At 42.9% G+C, this 24,183-nt stretch overlaps 1 protein-coding gene across 4 annotated transcripts in view; it reads left to right on the top strand.

Annotated features, from left to right (window-relative positions):
* Nucleotides 1-24,183, top strand: part of CACNA1I (calcium voltage-gated channel subunit alpha1 I) — a 1,217,075-nt gene that overhangs the window by 669,242 nt on the left and 523,650 nt on the right. For 3 of the 4 annotated variants that reach the window (XM_075321783.1, XM_075321781.1, XM_075321782.1), the window contains exon 5: nt 6,705-6,802. In XM_075321783.1, the coding sequence (XP_075177898.1) occupies nt 6,705-6,802 (98 nt within the window). Of the gene's footprint in view, nt 1-6,704; nt 6,803-7,301; nt 7,380-24,183 lie in introns of those variants that run through there. The other variant, XM_075321784.1, reaches the window with a different exon arrangement.

Below are 24,183 nucleotides of genomic sequence, written 5' to 3'. Positions count from 1 at the left end.
ATAAGGCACAGCCACAGTGTAAAAGATGTTGAGGTGCACTTGTAGGTTTCCACACCATATGTCCAGAGAATTAGAAACAAGGCACTCTCAAATGGTGATGCAAACAAAAAATGTATTCCATAAATCTTAAAGCAACATGTGACGTTTCGGCCAGGTGGCCTTCATCAGATAACTTGTTATTACGACTGTCAGGGTCGTGGTAAAGGCAGTGGTTTCCACCACTATGCTGCATGATGCAGCATAGTGGTGGATACCACTGCCTTTACCACTACCCTGACAGTCGTAATAACAAGTTGTTTGATGAAGGACACCTGGCCGAAACGTCACATGTTGCTTTAAGACTTATGGAATAAATTCTTCGTTTATATCACCTTTTGAGAGTGCCTTGTTTCTAATTCTCTGACTCCTGGATTTTGGCTCAGTGTGCATAATGCTATGAAGCCGGGTGTACGTGTCCTGGCTTCAAACTCATGTAGTGCAAATGACAGAAAGTCCGGGATCATGCGCACTGAGCTGAAATCCAGCATCAGACGTGATGGCAGCGGAGAGGTGAGCGCGATCATTCTCTGACGCATTCATTAGCATGTTAGCACGCCCATGTAAATGCTAAGGGGGCCGACTAGCCAAGGGAACTAACGCCCTTGTGACTAGTCCCTGTGCTCATTAGCATATCTTAAAGGATCTTTAGAAATCTTTAGCAATATGCACCCAAAACTGCTTGTGGTTCGGTGTGCATATTGCACCTGAAAGGTTCCCTTTAATCAGGCGTTGTTTTTGAATAGTGATTTAGAAATTAACAATCAGTATTCGATGTGTCTTTGCATTGATCCTAGTGACTTGCATGTTGCATCTTGGTATTTTTGTTCTCTATGTGCTGTCTTGTATTTTTGGATTTTCAGAAAGTTGACGTGTCCTTGATTAAAAATACCATTAGTCATTTGGCCCTTTCATCTTCAAAGTGGCAACTATGTCCTTCCTTATTATAAACTGACAATAAACACCATGATGTAGATGTCGCGGACGGGTGCCGCTCCACGGCAGAGTGGCTGCTCGGGGGCGCTTGGGTCCGGGATCGTGTCTGGGGTTCGAGTGGGCAATGGGCAACTGCCCATCCTCGCAACAGTGAAAGGGGGTATTTACAGGGGAGATAGTTTTTGTCTGTAACGCCACCCGTGGGTTGCGGTGATGAGATGGTGGCACCGCCGCTGCCTCTGGTGCCAGTGCCCGGGACCGATGGTGTGGGGCAGCAAGATGGTATCCCCTCCACGGGTAGGGGAGGTGTAGTCCCGGGGACCAAGTGAAGGTGGGGAGCAGTGCTGGGGCGCCGTTGGCATGTTGGACTGGATGACACCGGTGTACTCACGATTAGGAATAATCTACACAGAGTCCATATTGTAAACCAAGGTTGGATGCCAGTTGCCGTTGGAGAGGTGTGCTGGTCCTGCACACGGGTTAGCAAGGTAGGGACCCTTCCTCCTGCACTTGTGTCTTGCTGTGTGTTGATTTAACCCGCTTGGAACGGGAGAAATCTGCACCCCTGTGGTTTTGTGTACAGAGGGAGCCGTGCCCGCAAAATCTGACCCTTGGGATTTTAGTGGGTTCTGGCGAATACCCTATCCCCCGCGTTGGGCTGCCGTTTTGCTCTCCAGGCTTCTCTCTGGAAACAAGGCCTGGAACCTTGTCCCGCTGATCAATTAACAAAGGGCTTGAAGCTTGCCTCGTCCTAGGGTTCAGGTACCCCGCCTGTGCACGGCCTCCGGACCGGATTCCCACTGTCGGCACCGGCGGGCTACAACCCTGCCCCGGTCCACATCGGGTCTCCTGCGACCAGATCTCCATCGCCTGTGGCCTCCTCTCCGGCTGGACTCCACTCACTAGCTCATTAATAACGTGTTCCCTCCCCCTGTCGCCCCAAGACCCCTAGGTGGACATTCCCATCTGCCTGGTCCTGTCCACTAGTGTGTCCTGGTTGTCATGAGGCGGGCGACTAGGCTTTGTGGCTGGTGTTCCTGTGTGTGGAATGTGATGTTAATTCCCAAGGAGGAGGCAATTCCTGTACCCTTGGTGGAGTACAGTCATCTGTGACTACCTGGCTTTGCCAGGGCGTCACATAGACGTGAAAGAGGACAGACATTGGAGGACACAAAGCTGAGATAAAATAGCAGTGCATAAATGGAAATACATTAAAAGTATCAGTGCCACACAGTACTTGTGTGAGATAAAGAGTCATATAGCTACTTTGTTAAGCCTTTCTTTATACACTCCTTGTCTTTTCCTTGCCACTTTGTTAAGCCTTTCTTTATACACTCCTTGTCTTTTCCTTGCCACTTTGTTAAGCCTTCCTTTATACACTCCTTGTATTTTTTGGCCTAACTTTATATCTGCATTTCAATACATAGAAATGTAGCAGAGACGTGTGATAGAAGCCTTCTTAACAACCTCATTCAATTAGAGCTGCATTCTCCTTGGTTGGAAATGAATCTGTCCATGGCAGCATTTTACAGTCTAACCGTAGTTACTCCCCTCGTCTATTTGTCCCTTGAAATGTGAGGAGGTTTGGCGGCTTTGCTTGAAGCTGCAAATGGCAGGTTGCCCCGTCTACAAAAAGAACACTCATATTTAAATTTACAGCTATTTAACCATTCCTATTGTGAGGCATTCAATGCCCAGCACAAGTCATTCTTCGACATCTGATTACCTGGCACCACCTGCTATTGTGGCCTCTACGGTTTGTTTCATGGTCACGTCTTGCTAATTCACAGCTCCAAACTCCTTCAATTCCTATTTTAGAAAATAATACAATTTGTCATGAAATGTGCTACATTAAAGCAGAAGCATGACATATTTGATAAGAAAATACATTTTCCAGGCATGGATTTTTCTCTTTAAAACACTAATCCAATTGCTGGACTAGTGCTGTTGCTCCAATGGTTTCAATTAATTTGCAGGAGAAAATGTGGTAGGACTGCTTATCTATATTGATGTACCATTCGCTAATGAAGGCAAGTCATAGAGAATATGCTTACCGATAGCTATACCTGCAGCTGTATTCTTCTATTTTCCTCCAGTGTCATGTAATTACTTTTCGTCAAACACATACGATATCTTCTGAAATATGCATACTCAGATTTTTTCTTGACTGTCAGAAATATATTTTTCGCTGACATTTTATTTCTGTGAAACATACAACATAGTGTGATATATTGGCTTATAGGCCAACAGAGATTTAGAATAGTTGGAAGATTTATCTCTTGGATACAGAACTTCTTATTGCCTGGTATTCACACAAATGCTGTTATTTCATGGTCATCGGTCCATATTAAGAAAAAATTGTAATCCAAGGTTGGCTAATGGTGGAGTTTAATGAGCTATATTTCAGTATTGTATCAAATAAAAAAAAAATTGAAGTGAGACATCCACTAAAATATAAACATTTATTGAAAATTCTGTTAAAATCACATCCAGCTCCAGCAAAAATTAAGAGACAACTTCCAAATTGTCAGTTTTTCAGATTTTTCTCTTCATAGGTATATTTTTGAGTAAAATGTAAATTATTCTTTTATTCTATAAACTACTGACAACGTCTCCGAATTTCCAAGTAATGCATTTTGTATTTATTTTCTGAAAATGAGAAATGGTCAAAATATAAAAAAATACATTGCTTTCAGACACCTCAAATAATGCAAAAAAACAAGTTTATAATAATTTAGAAACAACGATACTAATAATGTTTTATCTCAGGAAGAGTTCAGAAATCAATATTTTGTGGTATAACCATGATTTAATCACAGCTTTCATGTGTCTTGGCATGCTTTCCACCAGTCTTCCACGGCTTTTAGGTGACCTTATGCCAAAAATTGAACCAGGTCTTCTTTGTTTGAAGGCTTGTGACTATCCATCTTCCTCTTGATGACATTCCAGAGGTTTTAAATGGGGTTCAGTTCAGAAAACTGAATATACCTAAAATCACGCCTAAAGCGGGCTTTACACGCTGCGACATCGATAGCCGATGCTAGCGATGCCGAGCATGATAGCACCCGCCCCTATCGTTATGCCGATATTTGGTGACCGCTGCCGCAGCGAACATTATCGCTACGGCAGCGTCACACGCACTTACCTGGTCAGCGGCGTCGCTGTGAGTGCCGAACAATCCCTCCCTCAAGGGGGAGGGACATTCGGCATCACAGCGACGTCACCACGACGTCACTAAGCGGCCGGCCAATCAAAGCAGAGGGGCGGAGATGAGCGGGACGAACATCCCGCCCATCTCCTTCCTTCCTCATTGCTGGCATGTGGCAGGTAAGGAGAGGTTCCTCATTCCTGCGGCGTCACACGTAGCGATGTGTGCTGTCGCAGGGACGAGGATCAACTTCGCCCATGCGACAGCAGCGATATTTGAGAATGGACCCCCATGTCAACGAGCAGCGATTTTGGACGTTTTTGCAACGATCCAAAATCGCTCCTAGGAGTCACACACAACAAGATCGGTACAGCGGCCGGATGTGCGTCACAAAATCCGTGAACCAAACGAGATCGCTGTAGCAATCTCGTAGCGTGTAAAGCCCGCTTTATACCTGAGGCACCAACAATGTAGGTAGGTCATTAATTGATTAGTCTCAGATTATCCTTTCATCAAGTTTAATGGTGGAGATTGTGTGTAGGCAAGTTAATCTCACAAATTGATAAGGTGACATACAGAATCAATATTTGTTATATTTACACCATGTGTAGAACATTCCCATAGATAAAAAATAATGCAGACAGCTTCACTTTGGTATTTCTTTTATTATTTTTTAAGATTAGCAATCATTTTAATATGTAAACTACCTACAATCTTGGCTCTTGATGTGTGAGATCACAAATCTAAAAATATTATAAATAATTTTTTATATATATATATATATATATTATTCACACACATATATATGGGTACTTTTTGGACTTTTAAGGGTTATTTTTGGACTTTTTATTGCACTATAAATACTTATCGCATAATGCTAAATACATTTAAAAGCTGTAAGATTCATTTATTTTTTTAGCTTTCATTTTTTTATAGAAACTGAGATTATTCAAGAGCAGTCAAATGTTAGTTATCTTTTCTAGTGTTGTGTTATTTTTTTTAGAAAATACAACATCTATCCTACCAGTTTGTCCAAATGCGTCTATACAGTATATATCACTGCCAACACAATAAATGATAAATATAAAATCACTTGAATGTAAGTCTTAAATAGAAGAACCCTTGAAAAAATGAAAAGTATAATTTACTATGGGTTTACAATCAGTTTTGGACAATCTGCCCTAAAAAAATACTTTAGATAATCACATATGTGAGCTGAACTCATGTTACAAAGCACGGAACAAACAATATTTAAAAGGTTATGGATATACTAAGACAGGATAAGAAATTCTAAAGCAGTCTGTCCATTACCACATCTAAATTGTTAAGTTTTTTGGTATTAAGTTTATTTAAACTGGGAAAAATAAAAGTTCGTGCTTGTATGCATAAAAAAAATGAGGTATCTGTAACGCTCACCACCAGAGGGTGTAGGTACACTGGAATTGTGTAGAGTTCCAAGGTGTAGTGATGCGCTTTCCCACTAGGGCTCACTAGTACCAAAGCAGGGACATTCTGCAGAGTAGTCTATCAAGCTGAGAGTCAGAAGCCAAGAGGTCACGTCAGTACAGAGGAAGAAGAGAAGCCGAGGTCACGTGCAAGTCGGTGGTCGGTAAGCCAGGAAGTAGAGTCAGGTACAGAATGGAATCGGAGCCATGGTCAGAGAACAAGCCAGGGTCAGAAGCTAAGAGGATGCAAAGATACAGAGGATAGGTCTGGGAGACAGGGAGTACAGACAGTACGGGAGGAACGGAGGTCAGGGAATAGGACACAATTTAACGGGACAAGAGCAGAACAACTTTGCGAGAACCAGAAGCATACACTACAGAGCAGGAACTGGCAGTGAGATAGCTCCAAGATAAGGCAGAGTGATCACCCAGAATGAGGCAACACCAAATAGGCCCCTCCCACTGAGCCTGTGCCTGAAGAATACAAACAACAGGAAAACACCTAGGACACACTGGCTCTGCATAGAGCAGAGCCAAAAGTGAATAATGACAGTATGTCTACTGAAGAGTGATTATGAAGACTAAAGGATGGTCGTAATATTAAACTTGACCTGTCGGTTACATTTTGTGCTCAATAATCTATTGTGATAGATCAGTTAGTAGTATGAGCAGAAAAAGAACAAAACAACGGTGCCAGGTCCTGTAAATTATGAACACCAATGGTCGATGCTGATGGACCCCATTGACAATCATTGGCTCTTTCTTTTATGGTTTCTTTATCTTTTCATAAGTTTTTTTCTGCATTTTTTAATGCAATCTGTCAATGGAGCCCCCATTACAAATGTAAATCTATTATAAAGGAGTGTAACAGTCTACTGATCGGCTGCGGCCTTTTAATATTCCGTCAGAGTGGAAGTCCGCTCTTACCACCAGGTGACAGAGCGCCGATATCACAAGAATGGGGAGAGTCTTGAAGTTAAGCATTATGTTTTGTACATTGTTCTGTGTTGGCGAGGTTTTAAAGAAGTGCTTGGGGAATAGTAGAAAACCCCTTCAACGTTTCCCTTCAAAGAAAGAACATTTGCTTGCTACTAATTGTGGTAAAATATATTTACCTGAATATTCTCCATTAATTGCAGGATGGTGGAATACTCCTTGGATCTCCAGAATATTAATTTATCTGCTATTCGTACTGTCCGTGTCCTCAGACCCCTGAAGGCCATCAACAGAGTACCCAGTAAGTGTCCTTTTATGCACTAGGTATGGTATCTTGAGCCTCTTTAGCTGTTGCTTGAATAAAGCCCCCAATGTATTCTACCACATTGCTTTGTTGGGGCATGCTTGGAATTGTAAATTAACAACTGAAAAGTTGTAAATTTCTTTACAATGTTCTCAAATATCTCTGACCTTTTCATTTGTTCTTGTTGTGGGTGAGAGGTTGGTGGAATATGGGGGTGTTTAGCTTTGTCTGGGACCCCCTTTAGCTCTATGTCTGCTTATTGTCATACTATATTTATAAGATTAAAAAAATAGATTTATTTTCACACTTTTTTAGAACTCTATGATAATCATTCAAGTTATGTATTGTACATTAACTGGGCTGTTCAGACTAAGAGCTAGGGGAATCCACTACATGTTCCGCCCCCTCTATCTGTTTTATTGTACTGTTTGTCTGTCCATACTGTACTTCTTCTCTCAGGGCCAATTCCGCCTTTAGCTCTCCATCCCATCGCCTGTCTTTCTCCGGCCAATCAGCGGCTTGCCTTTGTTACTAAGCCCCGCCCATTCCATGCGTCCTCGTCCAATTGTGTCACGTAAGTGCTTGATTCTTTTATGTACCTTAATGTTTCTCTTGGCTGGTTGTTTTCACTGCTTCGAAACATTGTGCCTTCCATCCGGTTTTATTTATTTTATTTTTTTAAGTTTTTAAAAAACTAAAAGCATGGATTAAAAAAAATGACATAAGTTGTGAATAGTTAAAATCTAACAATAAACCCCATGTATAAAATAGCTGAACGATAATGCACTATTGTCATACTTCTAAAGGAAAAAAGGGCAATAATCTTCAAACTGTCAAGATATCTGATAAAGTGAGACCAACAATTAGAATCATGTAGGTAATTATAGCCAAACATTCTTCTTGGTAAAGCCAAAGAACATTTTGGCAATTATTAACAGTTGTTGAACAAGTCCAATTAAGACTGTTACTTTAGTATGTTTAATGACAGGGTTTTAAGAGTTTTGCATAGGGTTATTCCAATTCTTGCTTAATCATAAAGATCCTCTAAAAAGGTGCTCAAAAAACACTATAAAAGTTTCAAAAAGCTCCCATGAACAAATAAAAGCCATGGAATTGCTCATAAGAGTCAAAACATTATAAAAAATAACAATATTAAAAAATATATGTTTTATTAGAAAAAAATATTACAAAATTTAAATATTATGATTATTTACATTGTAATTACTGAAAATAAAAAATACTAAAAGACACAGCTTTATTCCAGAAAGGCAAAAGACGATGGAAATAAATACCAGAGGGACCACCAAAAGGCTATAATTAAATATCCATCGAATAACAACGAATAAATAAATAAAATACCAGAAAAAGAAGAATTAAATACAGTTAATTTCCAGTATTGAAGTTCTAATAGCAGATGTCTATGTAATAATAAGGTGCCCTTCTGAGGAAATCTAATGCAAGGCGAAACGCGCGTCGGGCTTAAGGCTGACGAGTTCCATGAACCCTTTTCCTAGGTATTTAACATCTCTCTCTATTGCTTTATTTTTACAATCTCCATTGCATTACTTTTACTTGAGCACTATTGCACCTTATTATTACACAGACATCGGCTAGTGGAACTTCAATACTAGAAATGCACTGATTTTAATTCTTCTTCTTTGTATAGTATTTAATTTATTTATTCGTTATCATCTGATGGATATTAATTATAGCCTTTTGGGGGTCCCTTTGGTATTTATTTCCCTCGTCTTTTGCCTTTCCGGTATAACCCTGTCTTTTTAAGTATTTTTTATTGCCAGTAATTACAATGGAAATAATCTTAATATTTAAGTTTTTTAAATATTTTTTCAATAAAACATATTTTTTAATATGTTTATTATATGGTGTTTTGACTCTTGTGAGAAATTTTATGCCTTTTATTTGCTCATAGAAGCTTTTTGAAACTTTTTTTCAAATTCTCGTCTCATAGATGTTCCCTCAATTAATCTTTATGGGTTAGTTAGTAAATTGCTCTGTAATTTAATTTGTACAATTTCTGGTTTTTAAATTAGGATTTCAATGACATTTCGTCATTTCCTCTGGAAATAAAAGTCGATTTATCAAGCCGGTTAAGTTGCCAACAGCCTAGACAGTTTGCAATGTAAGGACCAAAAAACATGATGATGCATAAGCTTCCATTCTTAGTACATTGTTCCTCCCAAATTACACAGGTTGTCCCCTACTAGGACAACCCATTCTGATTCCTCTTATTTCTCCCAGTTAAAATCTAAAACCCAGTACTTACCTCCCATTCTTGCGCCGTTTCAGCTCTGTGGATAATTGCGGTTCAGGGCTCAAGGGACATTGGGACATCACGCAAACCATACGTCCAATCACTGCAAGCTTCTCTCACCACGCCTTCAGACCAAAAGAGCAATCAACAGAAAGTGAGTGGTAGCAGCAGCGTCACTTCCTGTTGATTAACTCATATGTCCGAAGGCGGGAAGACAGAATCTGGTAATAATTGCGGGGCTCGCGTGAAGTTGAGATTTCATGTGAACCCTAAACCATACCTCCCAACTTCTGAAGAAAGGAAGGAGGGACAATTTTTGACTGCGCCCCTAGCCGCACCCCTAGCCACACCCACTTGGAAGTAAGGGTCATTCAGCAGATGCCCCCAACTGTTCATTCATAGTCATAGCAGCCAGAATTTTCTTATATTTATATGTGTCACTATACGACATGTTGCTTATTTGTGCCTATAAGGCCGTGTTCACATGCTGCATAAATTCTGTTTCTTTTTGTTTCTGCCGCTGTCTGCACCAAACTACACAATCTATTTTTGCTGCATTTTTTTCTACCTTTTCTCCTTTATTTAATGCGTTTTTAGTTCAGATGTGAATGTGCATTTTAAAGTGTTTTTATTGTACAGAGAAGCTTTTTCTTGCATTTTTTTAAGCTCCACATAGAAACCTCTAGAGAAAAAAACCCATCAAAACCTCAGAGTTCAGCGGCGTCTTTTCATGGAACCACATCCACTTTGCTTGGACAATTAAACACAGCAGAATATATGTGCAAAAAAACAGCAGAAAAAAATTCAGCATTTACACTACATGTGAACAAGGACTAATTGTCCAAGCAAAATGGATGAGAAGTCATGAAATTTCCGCCCTTTTACGTCTAAAGACGCTGCTGAACTCTGCGGATTTGAGGGTTTTTTTCTTTATAAGCTTCAGGCTTCACATCTGCACCAACATGTATCAAATAAGGGGAACAATGCATAAAAATTACCGCAGACACGCAATAATCAGAGAAGATTATTATTGCGCTGTGTGGTGCAGACACCGGCAGAAAAAACGCGGCATTTACGGTACGTGTGAATACGGCCTCAACAATACATTTTTATTACATTTTTTAATAAAGAAAAATAATAAATTGCGCCTTTTTTTTACACCATTTACCGATCTCCATAAATAATGTAATCACTGTGTTGCTCGGGTCGTTACGATTACAGGGACACCAAATATGTCCATGTTATTTGCTGATTTATGATGTTTATTAGTTTATAAAAAAGTGTATTACAATTACATTCATCTATTTTTTTTATTATTTTTAAAAATGTTATTAGAAGAAAAAAAAATCTCTTTTCCTTTCCCTGTAGAATACAGGACACAGAGATGCTGCTCTGTACAATGGATCGCTATGTCCTGTGTGAGAGGCTGCATTGTAGGTTCATCTATATAAAATCTTCCCTCTGACATTGTCATTCCTAGTGACTCAACTGCTTAGACAAGCTAGGAGAGCTGCTGGACATGTTTGAAAGTTGCTGGTTTGAATACAAGGTGGTGAAATTAAAGAAAAAAAATGTGTATTTTATTTTCTCACTTCTTTATAGTAGTTTTATGGGAAGAAATGAATCTGACTCCTTCACCTACAAAGAGATGCAGTATCTCTTTCTGTCTCTCGCTCTCTCTCTCTATCATGTATCTATTATATATTTATCCCTCTGTCTATTATTTATCTATTATATATCTATCTATCTTTCTATATATCATGTATCTATTATATATCTATTCCTTTATTATCTAATATCTATCTATCTATCATGTATCATCTATCTATATAGATATCTATAATCTATCTATCATGTATCTATCTATCTATCTGTCTATCTATCTATCTATTATGTATCTATCTATTTATTATCTAGCTATTATCTATCTATCTATCTTTGTAGCTTAATAATCTGCTTCTGGTTTCTCTACTGCAATACAGAGGTCAACATTACCAAATCTTCCTATGTCTTTCAATGCAGGTAGTAGCTCAGCGGTAGAGCTGCTGCCTATGGACAATGAGTTCACGATATTCAAGTTGTAACCCAGAGCTGTTGAGAATTTAATTTAATTTATTCACTGCACTGAGGGAATATATTCTGAAATTAGATGCTTATAGGTAAATAGTGGACAGTTTTTGCTTTTATCTCATTCCCATTGTTCCCTTAAGCTAACCAATTTTGTTTTTTGTTTTTTTTTTAAATACACCATATGCTTCCAGAGATGTGGGCCTTTTTATTTAGTACTAATTTTTATGGTATATACCGATGGGGCATTGCTAAAAGGATTCTCTGAGGGTGTGTTTTTCGACTGCTCTGCATTAATAACCTGTGAGCCACACTCCCTTGGTAAATTAAAAGGCCCATATCTCTGGAACCATCTGTTGGATATTAAAATAATACAAATCAAAAGTATTTGGTAGAGCAGCAAAAATAAAAATAAGAGCACAAACTGGACTGTTTTGACCTGATGTCAGGTCCTCTAATGAAACGCGTTTTGGAGATTGACTATCTTTACCAATAGATGACTGGTAAAGGCAGCCATGGGAAAGGTAAAACCACCTAACTCAAGGTCTGTCAGTAATGACTCTTGCCTAAGGATGTTCATAAAGCGTACCTGTCATCTCAGGTAAATTTCCAGTATAAGCGGTTATATTTGTACATGAAGAATAATACCACATTTGGCTACTTCATTTCAGCATGAATGGTCAATTTAGGATGCAGGAGAAAAGTGGCTCATAAGTGGAGAAAAGCAGAATTAACTGGAACTACAGTGTTCATTTAAATCTCATTTACAGAATCCGATATCATGATCATAAAGGAAAAATGAAGCTCAGCAGAGTCATGTGACCCATGACTCAGCTCTGGTAGGGCAAGCAAGGGTTAACAAAAAGTAGCTAGTTTAGAGTGGTCATTGGATGGGGTCAAAGGTTTAAGGGGTGGAAAAGGGCAGTGGTAGTCAGATAGTAGGGTGTATATATAGTTGCGTAAGGTTAGGTTCACATTTCCGTTAAAATGTATCAGTCACAATCCGCGGCTATGGTAAACAACGCAATCCGTTTAGTGGATTCCGTTATGTCCCATATACTTGTATTAGTGGCGGATTGCGACTGATGACCGACCTTGCGTTGCATCCGCTGCGTCACGGTCAGTCGTTTTTGGACTGACCGCCGGGCGGGAACAACACAGAATGTAACGTTTTTCGGGCCGTCAAAATTAACGCACCGCGCAGGAATCTGTCACCATCCGTCAAGCTTGTAATGTATGTCTATGGTGCTGGATTCCGTCGTAATCCGTCTTACGACGGAATCCAGTGCTGGATTCCATCATGCTCTACTGAGCATGCCCAGCATGTTTGGCACACCCACTGGGCTGTCCCAAACACAAACGGATCATCATGACTGATCCGTCAAAAAACGGACGCACAGCGGATGTAATGGACGTGAAGGATCAGTTCTTTCACAGGATTCCTGTGAAAGGAATCCTGTGAAAAACACATCCGTTGTGTCAGTTGACATAAAAAAAACGACTGATCCGTCGCTGATGGACCTGACGGATTTAAAACAACGGAAATGTGAACCTAGCCTAAGAGGTGAGGACTACAAATAAGACATTTAGGCACCACTGCAAAAAGATGCATGTGCACTCCGCATCATCTCCTGTGAACATTACATCAGGATGACCTTGCTAGAAGAGAAACTGGGGCAGCTGAGGCCTTCTGTTGGCGATGCAAATGGAGCAGCAGTTTGGGTGACGATGCAGGAGATCCTGAGAAGTCTGACAGCTGGGAGTAAGTCTGCGTTACCTCAGGCCTGGCAGCGCACAGGGCCAGTCCACGGAGCAACTTTCTCTGGACATGGTTCCTTGGCCCAGGCGGTGTCCATCTAGGGACCTTTCTCATCGTGAGTTGCCTTCTTCTGCTTTGGGCCGCAAATTGAGCCAAGGGAGTAATCCTTCCAGGCAGCTGGGGTCTGCAGAGTTGGGCAGGCTAACAGCTGGTCATATGACTGGGACTGCTATCTGCTACCTCTAAGGCTTCAGTCATTAACAAAATGGCAGTGGACCCATGCGATGCTCCTGTCAGTGGACTGTTTGTGCATCAAGTGATCTTTCACCAGTGGGGCACACTGGTCATAGGGAAAGGAGGTATTCAAGTGGCAGACAGATGTTGCAAAGATCTGGACCCCAAGAGGCCGCCCAGCCATCAGTTTGATCCCTGGTTGTGTTGTCGAGTTTGAGCGGAGTGGCTTGTCAGGTTCCTTATAAGCCAGAAGTCGATTGTCTAGATCCCGTTTTCTTAACTGGTATGTGTCACGTATCTATGCAGCCCGGAGAGTATGGTTCTTTGTCTTGTCTTGGACTAGTCTTGCTTCCCCACATGAGGGTTTTGGCCAGGCCCCAGTTTCAGCGTGGAGTATTTTAATTAGAGGGTAGAGTTTGGGTGGTCCAGAGTCAGAAAGGAGAACTATTGAAAATTTGTTAGGGGGTGTTCTAGAATTGTTAGAAAGATAGGATTGGGCTAATAGCGGTTTGCTGGGGTCACCAGTACCTGTTTGGGTGCTCGGGCCCAATGGTTCAGGGCAGAGAGTTAGTTGGTCGGAGGATGAAGCCGTACAGGGCAGTGGGGTCTTGGTGTCAGTGCAAAGAGAAAACGATAAGGAGAGGGATCAGAAAGTACTGGAAAATAGCACAGAAGGGAGGTTTAGCTTTGTTTATAGGGCCTGCTTGGGGCCCATTTGAAAAAGGAGGTTCAAGTGGATAACAGAAAGAAAAATGAGAGTAAAAGAGAGGAGGAGGAGGAGCATAGATGGCAGCTTATTGCTCAGACATTTGTGAATTGGTTGCAGGTTTTTGCTATATTATCTAGCATTAAAGGGGAGAAGGATACGGAGAATTGCTCCAGTCTTTTTTGTTGCATGGATGCTATTGGGGATGTTCATTTCACTTATGGGCACAGACTTGGTTTAGACATTATGAGCACTTTTTTTTCAGAGGAAACCTGAGCACAAATGTGTAAACAGGGCTTTAGTGTCAATTGTAACAACATATTAAGAGCAATAGAGCGTACCCCACCTTTTAGGATTATGTAAAAAGGTTAAAGGGAATCTGTCACCAGGTTTTTTGCTACCTCATCTGAGAGCAACATGATGTAGGGGCAGAGACCCTGATTTCAGCAATGTATCCCTTAGTTTACTGAGGGCAGAAGTTGTAATAAAATCAGTTTCCTTTGCTGCAGATGTGGCAGTGCTCAGAATGCTGAGCCCTATATAACTTTGCCCACACAATTGATTTACAGCTTTATTTGTACATTGTATATTAACGGAAAGCTGCTAATCAGTGGTGTTGTCGAGGGTTATTTAGAGCAAATTGACTAGGAGGCATTAGGCAATGGTCACGGGTGTGTCCCACTATAGAAGGTCACAGCGTTTGGCTGCACAAACTGCTCCCTGACCTTCTATTATTCCTCCTTGGTGTATTTGGCATCCTCTTGTATCTCCTCTGCTTGCTTTTGATCCCTCTCCCTTTAGGAGCTTCAGGAGTTTCTCACCTTTCAGCTGTTTTTTTTTTATCAGCACTTCTCTTGGTGTTTATATATACCCTCATTCCCTCTTACTCTGTGTTGATGATAGGTTTAATCCCTTACAAGTCTTCAGTGCAAGCAGTCGGCTTGCATATGTCTCGAGAAACTTTGTTGTTGCAGTTGCTCTCCTTGAGTCATCTGGAGATGTTATTTGTTTTCTTTTCCCCTGTTAGTTATCTCTGTGTCTTCTTTAGAGCTCATCCCATCCGCTCACTACCTAGAGTCTACTTCAAGGTCAGCCAGGGTCAGATATCCGGCTCGGCGCATAAGCGCGGAACCAATCTAGGGTGGTGAGAGAAACCAAGGCCCAGCAGTATGCTTGGTCAGGGGTCACCATCTCACCCTTCCCTAGACACAGGGTTTCCCTTCCGTTTTGCCGTTCGCTTGGTACTACAAACATAGCATTGCAGTAATTAGACCTATAGTGATCATTTCTGGCTGATAAAACACTTGTTTTATTGAAACCACAGCACACAGCTCAGTAAGTGACACATTGCTGAAATCAGAGTTTCAGCCCCTACATCTTGCTGCTGTCAGATTGCATAGGAAAAACCTGCTGACAGATACGTTTAACATGACATTAACTTTCAAATAACTCTTTTATTATATACAATTTTGCAGATATAAAACTTCTCTACAATTGCTGGTACCAAAACAAATTTCTGATAACGTTCATGCAGCCGGCAGCTAGATGGCCAGAAGTTTTCCATTTCTGATTTAGTCGGGTCAGGATAAAAAGTTCAATTAACTTGTAGAGTTACCAGATCACTTGCAATACTGTAGAGGCTTTTATATCTGAGACCGAATAGTTACAGGCGTAATGCAGTCTATTACAGAGGTATTAGAGATGCTCTCATCCCGGTGAGGATGGTACTCCAGTCACTAGAGAATGATCAGCACACAATGGGGGTCTAATGAGACCTGCACATGTCTCCAGGCACATGATTACATCCTACGTGACACCGCCGGAAACTGTTAACCTGAAAGAATGATTGTGTAGACCCTTGAGTGAAAAAATAGCCGTATCCCAGAAGATTAGGAAAGTCTTTAGCAGCCGATATAAAGATATTGGCATGGCATGCTCTGAATTAACCTACAATTTAGTCTACTTTGGTATCTATTCCCTTAACGTGAAACTTGCTGATTTTATCAGCAACCTTTACGCTTAGTTGTTTTTGGCCTTCTGAATACCATAGCTTGCTGAGCTATTCTACCTATAGTAAAAAAAAAGATCAAACCTAAGTCTAACATATCTTTTTATAGGAGACGTCCTTTTAGGACAATCCCTGTCCATAGCCTACATCGGGCGGCTCTCAACGTATATTTACGTTTATCATGCAGTGGCCATTGCAGAGAAATTTGTAGCAGGTCGTTGCTTGCCTTGGCAAAACCATCCAATCGCTGCCACAGCTCCCATAATGAAGGCAGCCTTTTTTAAGTTACTAGGATCCATTTCCATATGCCTATACATCTTCTCTTCTTCCGCTCACTGTTGGAGTCCCTCAAGGTTCGCTCCGTGGCCCTCTTCTCTTCTCTCTTTACACTGCTCCAGTTGGACAGTCAATCAGCAAATTTGGCTTCCAGTACCATATTTATGCTGATGACACACAACTATACACCTCATCCCCTGACCTCACCCCCGCTATACTACAGAACACCAGTGACTTTCTGTCTGCAGGTTCAAACATCATGTCTGCTCTCTATCTGAAACTTAACCTTTCCAAAACTGAACTTCTTCTACTCCCTCCATTTACTAAGCTTCCTAAACCTGACATCTCCCTCTCTGTGTTCGGCACCACTATAACTCCTTGGGAGCAGGTTCACTGTCTGGGTGTTATGCTTGACACCGATCTTTCCTTCACGTCTTGTATAATCTTTCTCCCGCTGTTGTTGCCTGCACCTGAGAAACATCTCTATAATCCGCCCTTTTCTCACCATGGAAACTACAAAAACTCTCACTGTGACCCTGATCCATTCCCGCCTTGATTACTGTAATTCTCTATTAATTTGTCTCCCCCTCACTAGACTCTCCCCTTTACAGTCCATCCTTAATGTAGCAGCCAGGGTCACCTATCTGGCTAATAATTATTTGAAAGCCTCTACTCTGTGCCACTGGCATTATAGGATCCAATTTAAATTGCTTGTTCTCACCCACAAAGCTTTTCACAACATGACAACCACCTACCTCTCGACCCTCCTCTCTGTCTATCACCCTACCCATTCTGTACGATCCTCAAACGACTTTCGACTAACATCCACACCAATCCGAACCTCCCACTCCTGGCTCCAAGACTGCACCAATCCACTGGAATGCTCTACCCCAAGAAACTAGGATGATCCACAACTTACTCAGCTTCAAACGCTCACTACAAACAAATCTTTTTAGGGTGGCCTATCACCTTCCCTAATCAAAGTCAATTCATATACAGCATATCCACTCCACTATTTCTCAGAACATTAATTCTCCCTCAAATTCCACTGTACCCAAAGCATTATAAAAATTGGCTGGTGACTGACTCATGCAGCCTATATCTGTCCCCGCATTTTTTGGAGATGGCTGGACCGTCATTTTAAATAAGCACTTGAACCTTGAGTAACCCCCACCTCACCCTATTGTAGCTTGTAAGCTCTTACAAGCAGGGTTGTCTTTAGTTTTGCTTTAATTATTGTATCTTCTATAACTGATACTTGTTTGTATATGAACCTCTGAATTGTACAGCACTGCGGAATATATTGGCACTATAGAAATAAAGCAGAGTCCCTAGAAAACTTGTCACTTGTCCCATGATAACACAACAGGAACTTGCAGATTGTATTATCACAATATCATTGGCACTTTGAATTTTTGAATTTTTCAAAGAATTCAACTTATCTTCTTATAATATATAATGTTTACTAACTGGTTTGAAGCTGTTAATATATTCAACCAACTCTTGCCCAAAAAAAAAAAAGTTAAAAAAAAAATGTATCCAAAGCACCAGGGTTAGAGATGAGCGAATCAGGCAAATATCTAATTATTTTTTTTCCCATCAAATTTGATTCCTGGAAAACTTGTTGGCCATGATTTTAATGACCCTTATTATGCTTACAGAGCCCAAAGCATAATAAATGTAATACCGTATGTAAAACAAATGAAAAAAATCCTTATACTCAACTTTGCACCCTCCTGCTTCTCACCTCCATCCGTCTAATCCTCGTTGCCTCTTCGGATTACCATCAACAGCACTGAAATCCCTGTTCCTCATTTGATAGGCCAAGGGTTCCGTGTTTGCCAGACCTGGGAGGGTTCTACGCATGCACCTGCAAAGGTCACAAACTGGTTTTCGGCTACAAAACTAAGTGGCCTTTGATCGTCTTCAAGGTCTTGCTGGTAAAACAGATATTTTCTTAAATCCTTGAAAGATAAAAGGAGTTGTCCGTCACTAGGACAATGCCTTCTCATTGCCTTTGTTTGCCCCGATTAAAATGGGAGGTGGTGAACTCTCTATAAATGGAAATCTTAACACGGAAGCTTGATAAGCATATAGCTGGGATGATTTAGGGGGTTGGACCTGATGGCCCTTGAGGTCCCTTCCAACTCTACCAGGCTATGATTCTATGATTAAAATAAAAAAGTCTTATTCTCATCTCCCATGCCAGCGCCGTTCCAGTGGTGTTAGTGTGGCTCCCTGGACTAGCCAGGTAGCCACAGACAGAACACACACACCCCCCACCCCCCAGACAGTTACAACAGCCAGACAAAAACCCTTGTTGCCTCCCTCCAGGCTCTGATGTCCACACCAGGTGGGGCGGAGCCAGGCAGTTGGCCCCGATCACCGAGGAGTTCACAGGCCTGGAGGTGGGAAAAAGAGACAGATTAGTTTTGGAGGTGAAAGTGAGAGGAGTAAAACGTCTGCGTGTGCCTGGGTGGGAGCCCAGGCACTGACAGCAAGGTTGGCAGACGGTGGTGGCCGTCTGCAGGAGTTAGTGGAACTCCGCAGAGCCGTAAGGACCGGGGTCGGGCGTCGGCCCACCGGTACCGAACCGGGGAGTGGAGTGAATCTAAGCACACAGGCAGGGCCATCGGACCCCGACCAGGCTTGGAGCCACCGACAATAGTCAAATCCGAGTGTGACAGGAACCCCAAGGGTTTCCCCAACAACCAAGACCTGACAGAAGGCAACAGTCCACACCGTGAGGATATACAGCCACCACCATAGGCTAGAGATCCAAGGGCTAGCGCCTGCGGGCAAAACGGGCTCCTACGGCACCTATATGCCGGGGAGCGGACTACCGGTGGGCAACCACAGGAGTCAGAACATTGTAACAGGTGCAGGGAAAGAGAGCCACCATCACACCGTCCGGGGAGAGCACAACAACACTGCAGCTGGCTGCGGGACCCGTCCATCCGGCCATTTGGTTTACCAGAGACTCTGTCATTGACTGTCTGAGTGAGTACAACAGTGCCATCCGGCACCGCGCTGTCCCTGCAACCCTGCACCCCCAGCAATCCAGCCTCCCCGTTACACCACCGGGCCCCGGGATCACCAACCCCTACCCACGGAGGGGACAACATCCTAGCTGCTCCTGCCATCTCTCCCGGGATCCCCGTCACCAGCAGCGGTGGTGCTCTCATCACCACGACCCGTGGGTGGCGTCACGAACTATCTCCCTAAACAAACCACCCCCTTTTCACTCGTGGTCGAGGAGCGCTGCTCGAGTCCCCGGGTCCGGCCCACCGCTCGAGCCACCGAGCAGCAGCAGCAGCCCCGGACCCAAGCGTGGCGAGCGCGTCCCCTCCGCCCGCGACATTAGCACTTGCATTTCTGGTGCTCATGTGAGGTTGTGACAACATGCAAGCCCCATGTTCAATCACCGCCAGCTTCTTCATTTAGACATATGAGTAATCAATAGGAAGTGACAGCAGCAGCTGGCCACTCACTTCCTGTTCATTAATCATGTGTACGAAGGTGGGGAAAGAGAAGCTGGCAGTGATTGGGTGCGGGGCTCGTGTGAAGTAACAAAACTCACTAAAGCCCTGGCACACGAGCTTCGACACCACTAGAATCGCACTGGAGGTGAGTACACACGTTTTTATTTTAATGAGGTTAAATATGGGGAATGAGAAGGGGTTGTCCTAGTAGTGAACAACCCTTTAAGTAATTGTGCCGAAAAACAGTGGAAAGACAGAAGCAGTATAGAGCTGCTGTGGTTTATTGCACCTACTCTGAGAGTAGCAAATTGTAGAGACAAACTCCCTAATGTCTGACTTTCTGGGCTTTCTGTGGTTTTGATAAAATCACTGTTTAATGAGTAGTAGATTATCACTAGAGGACTAGTAAACCTTCTGCCATGTAGTCCTCCATTTTCAAGAGCTCTGTATAATTTTGCTATGACAACTCCTTGGCAGCTTTTGGCCTATGCACAGTGTACACAGCTGCCAATCAGTGATGTGACCTAGGTCATACAGAGCCCTGCAGTTAGACAACTGGTAGATCTGCCGCAGATTAAATAAATATTTCATCAAAAGTACACCAAGCAGCCTAGTAAGTGACAGATAGCTAGAATCTGGGTCTTAGGGGTACTTTGCACTCTACGACATCGCAGCTGCGATGTCGGTGGGGTCAATTCGAAAGTGACACACATCCGACGTCGTTGTCGACATCGGAGTATGTGAATCCTTTTTAATACGATTATCGAGCGCAAAAGTGTCGAAATTGTATGATCGGTGTAGTGTCGGGCATTTCCATAATGTCACTGCAGCGACAGGTACGATGTTGTTCCTCGTTCATGCGACAGCACGCATCGCTGGGTATGAAGATCACCTTACCTGCGTCCCGGCTGCAATGAGGGAGGAAGGAGGTGGGCGGGATGTTTACGTCCCACTCATCTCCGCCCCTCCGCTTCTATTGGCCGCCTGCTGTGTGAAGTCGCTGTGACGCCGCACGACCCGCCCCCTTAGGAAGGAGGCGGTTCGCCGGCCAGAGCGACATCGCAGGGCAGGTAAGTGCATGTGAAGCTGCCGTTGCAATAATGTTCGCTACGGCAGCTATATCGCAGCTGCGACGGGGGTGGGGACTATCACGCTCGGCATCGCTACCATCGGCTTGCGATGTCATAGTGTGCAAAGTACCCCTTAGGCTCTATATCATGCTGTTCACAGATAGGGTAGCAAAAAAACAGATTTCCTTCAAGCTTCTTCTTGATGTTTCCTTAATCCTACATGCTTCTTGCCTTGCTATTATTTAATTTGTAGACATAGTAAAATTTTTGGATACATTTCTATGGTATCCCTGAAAACATTGTATCTGACAGAGGATACCAGTTTGTGCCTTGATTTGGAGAGCTTTTTGTTCAAGGCTGGAAATTGAGTTATGTTTCTCCTCTGCGTTTCATCCTCAGACCAATGGACAGACTGAGAGAAGAAACCAAACTTTGGAAACCTATTTGAGATGTTTTGTGTCTGCTGATCAGGATGATTGGGTTTCTTTTTTGTTTTTGGTTGAGTTTCCTCTTAATAATAGGGCTAATTCGGCCACTTTGATATCTCCTTTTTTGCAATTTCAGATTTCATCCTCGGTTTTTTTTGGGGTAGGTGGAGGCTTCAGCCTGTCTGGGCGTTGATTCTGTGGTAGAGAAAATGCAGCAAATTTGGGATCAAGTAGTAGATAAATTGTCCCACACCCAGGAAAATGCCCAACGGTTTGCCAACCGGCGTAGGACTGTGGGTTCCCGGTTTAAAGTGAGGGACATGGTCTGGTTGTCCTCCAAACATGTTCTTATGAAAGTTTCTTCTCAAAATTTAAGCCAAGGTTTTTTGGGCCTTATAAGATTTTGGAGATGATTAATCCTGTTTCTTTCCATTTGGCTCTTCCAGAGACTTTCAAGATCCACAATGCCTTTCATAAGTCTTTGTTGAAAAAGTATGTTGAACCAGTAGTGCCCATGGCTGTTCCTCCTTATCCTGTGTTGGTTGAAGGGGATCTGGAATATGTAGCGGACAAGATTTTGGATTTCCGTCTTACTAGACAGAAGCTCCAGTACCTGGTCAAGTGGGAAGTTTATGGTCAGGAGGATAATTCTTGGGTGTCTGTTTCTGACATACATGCTGATCGATTAGTCTGTGCTTTTCATCGGGCCTATCCTGGCAAACCCAGGGGTTCTGGTGAGGGTTCGGTGTCCCCTCCTCAAGGAAGGGGAGTAGTGTTGTGAACACATTTGGACTGGGTTCCGGGTTGGGGCTCCCTCTTGTGGCCAGTGCTCATAGTAGAGTTGGTCTGCTTAACAGAAGCCAAACCGATGATTATGAATCAGAATGCTCAGACTGGGCCTATATAACTGGGTAGTGTTCTCTTGGTTTGGGCCAGTGATCAATGTTGTCTCCTGTGGTGCTGTGACATTCTGGAGCCTGCCCTATCTTTTGTTTCCACCTGAACTCCTTACAGATAAGTTTAGTCTATGTACCTTTTGCTGGTTTATTTCCATTTTCATGTTTATTTTTGTGGTACTAAGGCTTGTCTCCTGGTTTTGCTTGTGTGGAGTTCTGGGTGGAGTTGGATCATTCCCTGCTGGGAATGTCTGTGTACCACCTCTATATTCTGAAATTTATTTTTGTTTTGTCATGCTTGGTATGAATTTCAATCCTTCCTCTATATTAGTGTTTTGCTTGGATCCCAGTAACACCAGAGTACTGATATAGTGGGAGAGAGGCTGTGTGGTCTCAGCTTTTTTCCTATCAGGTGTGTTGGTTTTTTTAGGGCATTGCGTGGCTGCAGATAGTGCTCTTTTCTGACCTTTCCTATATAGATAGTTTGGGCCTCATCTTTGCTGAATCTGTTCTCTACCTGTGTACTGTGTTTCATCTTGTCTCAACAGCTTTATATGTTTGGGGGCTATCTATATCTTTGGGGGATTTCTCTGAGGCAGATTAGTTTTCCTTATTTTTCTCTCTTGAGCTATAATTAGCTCTCCAGCTGTGTCGAGGTGATTAGGTCATCATAGGCTCGTCCCACGGCTACTTCTAGTTGTGTTGTCAGTTACAGGTCTGCAGTCAGCTGAGTTTCCAACCACTCTAGTGATTCTCTGGGTTTCCTAGTTTTTTCCTATTTTGATCCTCCTTGGTCACTGAATCATAACAGTGCTCCATCCATCCTTCCTACAGTCCCCACCCTGGATGTGCCCCCTTCCATCCTTCATATAGTCCCCACCTCGGATATGCCCATCCATCCTTCCTACAGTCCCCACCCTGGATGTGCCCCCATCCATCCTTCCAACCTTTCTACAGTCCTCACCATGGATGTGCCACATCCATCCATCTTACAGTCCCCCACCTTGGATGTGCCCATCCATCCTTCCTACAGTCACCTCCCTGGATGCGCCCCATCCATCCTACCCACAATCCCCACCACGGATGTGCCGCCATCCATTCTTCCTACAGTCCCCACCATGGATGTGTCCCCATCCATCCTTCCTACATTCCCCACCCTGGATGTGCCCCATCCATCCTTCCTACAGTCCCCACCCCAGATGTGCCCCATCCATCCTTCCTACAGTCCTTACTTATCATCCCCACAGTCCCAGTCCCTATTGTACACTTGCTTTGGCAAAACTAATGTGTATTTGGTCCTGCCAATAAAGCATCTTGAATTTGGACCCTGGACATGGGAATAACCCTTTAAGTAGAGAAGGAAACATTGTCCTATAAACATGTCTCATCTGTAAAGAAAATTAATACATTACTCTAACGGCAAGTTTATTTTTTAAAGAACCAGACTCCTTTCTCTGAAGGAAACTATGACTCTCTATTGACCCAATATCACTTTGAGAGATGAAACATGCAGATTTTCTTTGCACCGCATCCTATTATAAGTGCTGCATTAATGTGTTATCCCATATTGCTCTACCACCTCGTTTGACTGTTATGTGCTGTCATATGTAAAGGTTACATTTGCAGTAAAGGAGGTTGATCAACACTGTTCCCGGCAAAGATGCAATATCCTACTTCCAGTAATGTAATCAATTGCTCTCCGAAAGTCTGTGCCGTGTTTGAACTTTCCTTATGTAGGGCACAAGACAGTGAAAATCAGGAATCTTAATTGGACATTGCAGAGCATAATGGACTGAGTTAACTCAGGAATACACACAACTAAAATTGTGTGAGATGGAAAAAATGATATCAGCAGCAAGGATGGAAACTAGTCAGGTGTTAGGCGGGCTTTGCACGCTGCGACATCGGTAACAATGTGTTACCGATGCTGCAGCGATAGTCCCGCCCCCGTCGCACGTGCAATATCTAGTGAAAGCTGCCGTAGCGATTATTATCGCTACGGCAGTTTCACACGCACATACCTGCCGTGCGACGTCCCTCTGGCCGGCGACCCGCCTCCTTCCTAAGGGGGCGGGTCGTGCGGCGTCACAGCGACGTCACACGGCATGCGGCCAATTGAAGTGGAGGGGCGGAGATGAGCAGGATGTAAACATCCCGCCCACCTCTGTCCTTCTCATTGC

The sequence above is a fragment of the Anomaloglossus baeobatrachus genome, chromosome 8 (genome assembly GCF_048569485.1).
Source record: "Anomaloglossus baeobatrachus isolate aAnoBae1 chromosome 8, aAnoBae1.hap1, whole genome shotgun sequence".
Classification (NCBI taxonomy): Eukaryota; Metazoa; Chordata; class Amphibia; order Anura; family Aromobatidae; genus Anomaloglossus; species Anomaloglossus baeobatrachus.
This window is presented reverse-complemented; position numbering and strand designations above follow the sequence as displayed.